Genomic DNA, 6,000 nt, shown 5'->3' with positions numbered 1-6,000 from the left:
GCTTTGCTACAAGCATGTTATGATTTTCATCAAAACAAATATTTCACTAAAAGCAGCCATTAGTGCTATTCAGAAACAGAATGCCATTTGACTCCCAAATGCACAATGTTTTTTCTTGGACAGGATATGTAAGTGGTTAAACAAGTATACACCTTTTGCAAACTGAAGAATGTTTATGCTCATCACATAAAAGTATTACAACTACATAAATTCTGGAGGACAAAGTTAAGTCCACCCTCACATAAATGATTTAATTCAGGATCACTGTTACTATTTCAGGAATATGAACAGCTTAATTTCCTGATGGCTCAATGCTAAATCCACCACATAGTTTAGTGCTGACTGAAGACAATAAAAGGTCCAAGATGCGAACCATATTGGTCTGTACTGAAATAAAAGCAAAATACTGCGGATGCTGGAAATCTGAAACAAAAACAAGAAATGCTGGAATCACTCAGCAGGTCTGGCAGCATCTGTGGAAAGAGAAGCAGAGTTAACGTTTCGGGTCAGTGACCCTTCTTCGGAACTTCGGGTCACTGACCCGAAACGTTAACTCTGCTTCTCTTTCCACAGATGCTGCCAGACCTGCTGAGTGATTCCAGCATTTCTTGTTTTTGTTTGGTCTGTACTGAATTAGCTGATTTCAGGCATAGTATTGGTGGGATTATCACAACCAGCCTGAGTTTCCCTGAACCAGCAAAAGGATTTTGAAATCAAAATTTCAAGACAGTTATTTCACCCTCCAATCAGCTCCTCACCCAAAAAATGAACACACATCAAAAACTTGGTCTACAATTTTATCTGTTAAAAACAAAGATATGAAAGCTGTGCACACAGAGCTAATGTGTGAATATACATTGCTGACATGGACCCACACTCTCATCTGAAATGTCAGCACATGTTGGTCAGCATGTGCCCAACTTTGTTTTTAAATTCATTCTCAGAATGTGGTCATAGCTGGCAAGATCTGAATTAATTACACATTCCTAGCTTCCCTGAGGTGGTGGTAGTGGATGCTGTTCTTGAACCTGAGGCATGTAGCAGTTTGATAAAACGGAGTAGCTTGCTGGGCCACTTCAGAAAGGAGTTAAGAGCTAACTATGTTTGTGAGGGACTGGAGTCGCATGTAGGCCAGACTGGGTAAAGATGGCAAGTTTCCTTCCTTAAAGGACATGAGTGATCCAATTAGGTTTTTACCACAATCCAACAGAGTCACAGTCACTTTTATTGATACCAGCAGTTATTTATTTCCATATTTTTTACACTAAATTTATTTTTGAAACTGGTCAGATATGAAGACAATGGATTATTCATACAGGCCTCTGGATTAATAGTCCAGGAGCATAACCATTATGTATAATAACTGAACTGATATGTCTCTGATATCATGATCTAACAGAATTACCCCTCAGACAGTAGCCAGATACTTTGTAAATCACTTTAAAGAATTATTGATTTCCACTTTTCCAATATCATTATGGAGAAGCAATTAACCTGGCCCCCAGGAGAAAGTTAGGAATATCCTGAAGTGGCTCATTAACTACAGGGAAAGATCTAAACAGGACAATGTAGAGCCCAACCACATGGGAGAAAGCTAAAAATCAAAATCAGAATCATGGTAAGTAACCTAACACAGTAGGGAAACAAAAATCAAAGAAAATATACAACAGTATTGCTACAAGGACAGTCTGATGGTTAGTGTTTCACAATAAAAATCATATAATGCTGGACATATTCTCCAAAAGTAGATCATACAGTTTGTGCAAGTTTAAAAGGCTTAAACCTTAAACGTTACTGATCATCAAAACAAAAAATGGTTCATTACATTTCCACTCCAGTAAACATTATTTCCAAATGAAACTAGTAAAGAAAGCACAAAATACTAGTCTGGTCAACTCGAATACAATTAAAGTCTGTCAAATAGGACACACTGGCAGAGGTGTAATTTCAAATTTATCTTCAGTGGAAAACTTACCAGTGCATATTCAAAATGTGGGCATTGTGATTGGTATTAAGGAAAAAGGTAACGAATGGAATCTGTTCATCTCATGGACAATCCTAAAATCAACTGAATTTTATTTTAAATAGGGAAGCAAATCACAAATGAACAGCCCTAACAGCACAAGTGTTATCGCAGCACTGGCAAAAAATTGGCCCTTAAGACAGGTATTTGGAAACCTTACTTACGCACCATGCAGTTATTGTGTACTAATGCAGGGCCGATCAGGAGCAAGTACATTTGTCCCAATTCAACAGACTCCAAAATTAAAAATTCTGAGAAGCCATTACCAATTCAAGTCTTTAAATAAAAAGACATCGTGAAATGTTGAGTTTACAATCCGAAGGACATTCATTACTCAACCAACAATTTAAAAAAAGAAATCCACAGGTGCAGTAATATAAATAAAATCAAGAAATAATTCAAGTGTTAAAGTCTGAAATACACATTTGACAAATTTACCAATTAAAATGTTATATTATACATGCACAATATAGTAAAGGAAATTTAAATAATGCCAGTCAATATGTGATACTTTCTCAAACTTGAAAAAGGTCCCAAGAAATGTGAAGAATTTTACAGGCTTGTGTACGAATGCCATTGACTAAGGGCAGGATTTTCCATGCAGGCTTCAGAACCCAGCCATCAGGGTCAGAAGCCCGCACTGTTTCCCATGCAGTCACTCAACATGATTTTCCCTGGAGTTGCCAATTAACGGCCTGGGAGCGGGCTTACCATCTAATTAAGGATACTGGCGGGCTCTCTAAACTGGAGGGCCAATCAGAGGCCTTCCAGCTTGAAAGCAGCAGCAGGATACCACGTCAGGTAAGCGAGAGAGAGGGTGCTTCAAAATGCAGGTGCCCTCTTTCCAGCATTTTCAAACTTTAAATTAAAAATGGCGTTTGCAGCTGGGCCATTACTGTGGAGGGGGGGGGGGGGGGGGGGGGAGGGGGGAGAAACACTTTCACAGGAAAGCCCATGGCTGCTGCTGCACACAGGCAGGCAGGGAGGGCCTCAAAGGCTGCCTGGAGCACTGGCACCCAAGTCTGCCTACAAGCAGTTAAACTGCGTCCCACTGTCACCGGAAACCTGGAGGCCGACTGGAAAATCCCACTCTGCCTCAGTTAACAGGTCTTAATAGGCCTTTAATTAGGTCAATTGGCTATCCTCCATTTGCGGGCTGGTAGCCCTGCCACCCCTAGGTAAATGGCCCAGGGAGAGGATGGAGCCGGGGATCTGGCACACTTGCCAGTGGCACGAAATTCCGCACCTGCCCGCCTCCGTTCCTGGCCCCAGTGGGGGCTAAATATCCAGCCCTAAGTTTCACCACCACCCCTCCCTCCCCACCTCAATCTGATCTATTCTTGTGCTGCTTCTAGAAGAGATTCATGAGAGTGCAAATGCTGCAAGAACTCAAGCTGTGTCTGAGCCATCAACTACCTTCCCCGAAAACACATCCCAGCATTCTCCATTATTGGTTATGCAACTGAAAGCCTACATATTTTCAATACTATTCAGTGTTCTAACAGTGACCACCAAGTTAAAGGTTTATCATTCAAGTAAGTTGATAGCTCAGTAGGTAAATTCACCATGCTGTAACATTGAGCCATATATTATAGTACAGTAGGCCCCAGGTTAGATAGCTGGATTGTGCTGTGGCACTGCTACTGGTACTACAATTGATCTCTTGTGCCTGTGGGCTTGAGAGGGAACCAGCCAACATTACAACTCATGATCACTATCACCACACACACAGGCACACAATGTTAGAAATGGTGTCTGCATAATTCTCAATGGTTGAACTGATTGCAAACACTCAAGTCAGGACGACATATAAAGAATGGTAACTTGGACAAGACAAAGGAGGGCTACTTGCACCCATAAGACTGTACCTAGCATAAAAGTTACCACGTTCAACAGAAGATTAAAAAATCCAAACTTTCACAAATGTCACTTTCAGTGTACAATGTTTTCCAACCCAATACTGCAACAGACTTTGTTTTTAGAATACCCGAGTCGCCGTAAACTAAGACAGGCCTCGAACCCAAAATGAACTATTCTTTTGTAATACTTGATGCCATACCTCAAAATTATTCTATTCCCTTTCTCAAGGAAGACTCAAAAAGGTCACATCAACCATTGTTCTTTCTCTCTGCGAAACTTTTCTGCCCATTTACGAGTTAGCTCTAGGTAGATATCTGGCTTATGAGGTAGATAGTCCAGATAAACTAACTGACTTGACTTCTTGGGTACAGCTTTTTCAATCTGAGTTCCTTCATGCCACTCATTAAAGGAAGTTATAGTGATTATTTCTGGACGCACCAGAAGGGCAGTACTTAAAGCAGTCTCATAATACTTGCCATTGACTCGGTTCCTAGTATTATGGTTGTTCCAAGCCCTTATGCTAGTGTCTATATAGCCTGGTCCTACACTTGGGATAAACATAAGATTATTACTATCACAGAAATCTTTTATTGCTTGCCAGTTATGATGGGAAGAACCATGGGAGAATCCATTTGTTGCAAAGTACGTATACATTCCATCAAATCCAGCCTGAAGAATTTCATTTTTATGCTTTTCTTCTACAATTAGCGCAATGAATAATGCATCATATTGAGTGTTTCGAAGAGAGCGTGATCCAGAGACAGAGAGAAGATTGGCCCAAGACCCTGGGCTTGTTAAGTATGAGTCATAAATGTAGAACATTGGAAGGTTTCTTCCTGTGCGGGTCTTGTACCTGTAAAATGCAGGATGGGATCCATACCTGCAAAGGGAAGAAATAAAAGAAGAAAAAACACTGGTAATATTCATAAGATTTTACCATGAAACTTCAGCAACAACCAATTCCAAAGTTGTGGTCCAGTACATGCTGTCAATTTTCAACATAAAGGCTGAATTTAAAATCATATATAAGAATCATTGCAGCAACTCACCAAGTCTCCTTCGATTGCACCTTCCAAACCCACAACCTCTACCATCTAGAAGGACAAGGGCAGCAGGCACATGAGAACACTACCACCTGCAAGTTCCCCTCCAAGTCACATACCATCCTGACTTTGAACTATATTGCCATTCCTTTACTGTCGTTGGTCAAAAATCTGGAATTCCCTTCCTAACAGTACTGTGGGTCGACTTACACCACAGACTGCAGCAGTTCAAGAAAACGGCTCACCACCACCTTTCTCAACGGCAATTGGGGATGGGCAACAAATACCGGCCTTGCCAGCGATGCTCACATCCCATGAAATAATATGAAAAAAACAGTTACGAATGAACTCTGGTTCTCCAAATAACTAAGAGATTCAAAGGGACATGGGATTAAAAGAGGCAGTGGCAATGATATGAAATAGGCTCAAGGACAGAAAGCTGACAGTAATGCTGACTAAATAAAAACAAGAAATGCTGGAAATACTCAGCAGATTGGATAGCATCTGTGGAGAGAGAAGCAGAGTTAACATTTCAGGTCAGCGACCCTTCATCAGAACTGACAGATATTAGAAATGTAAAAGGTTTTAAGCAAGTAAAGCAGGGGTGGGGCAAGAGATAACAAAAGAGGTGTTGAGAGGACAAAGTCACAGAGAATAACTGACCAGAAGGTCATGGAACAAAGGCAAACAATATGTCAATTGTGTGCTGAAAGACAAAGCGTTAGTGCATAGAGGGTGTGAATTGACTGCAAAGCACCAAGCACTCCAAGCACAAACATTAAAAAAAACAGTGGGTAGGCACAGTAGAAACAAAAATTAAAATAAAATAACCATATAAAAAAAAAGAAAAAAAAAATTAGTTTTTCTTTTAGTTTGTTTTCCGATGTTTAACCGATGATTCAATTCATCACTGATATAGAATTGTTGCCAGATTTACTTTAACCATAGTTAAAACTGTTTTTCAGACGTTCTTTACTCAAATAACCATTTTTTCAACTTTAACTCGAATATTCCAACCATAGGTTGGCAACAATAAAATTACTGATTTAGTGCAACCGCCAAACCATGAACGAA

At 40.2% G+C, this 6,000-nt stretch overlaps 1 protein-coding gene across 8 annotated transcripts in view; it reads right to left on the bottom strand.

Annotated features, from left to right (window-relative positions):
• Positions 1 to 568: 568 nt before the first annotated feature.
• Positions 569 to 6,000, bottom strand: part of LOC137360379 (glycoprotein endo-alpha-1,2-mannosidase-like) — a 281,877-nt gene continuing 276,445 nt past the window's right edge. For all 8 annotated transcript variants that reach the window (XM_068025873.1, XM_068025853.1, XM_068025862.1 and 5 more), the window contains one exon: positions 569 to 4,763. In XM_068025873.1, coding sequence (XP_067881974.1) covers positions 4,127 to 4,763 — 637 coding nt within the window. In that variant the 3' untranslated portion in view covers positions 569 to 4,126. The remainder of the gene's footprint in view (positions 4,764 to 6,000) is intronic.

Source organism: Heterodontus francisci, chromosome 3 (genome assembly GCF_036365525.1).
Source record: "Heterodontus francisci isolate sHetFra1 chromosome 3, sHetFra1.hap1, whole genome shotgun sequence".
In the NCBI taxonomy this organism is placed as follows: domain Eukaryota; kingdom Metazoa; phylum Chordata; class Chondrichthyes; order Heterodontiformes; family Heterodontidae; genus Heterodontus; species Heterodontus francisci.
Note: the sequence above shows the minus strand (reverse complement) of the source record. Positions and strands in the feature narration are given on the sequence as shown.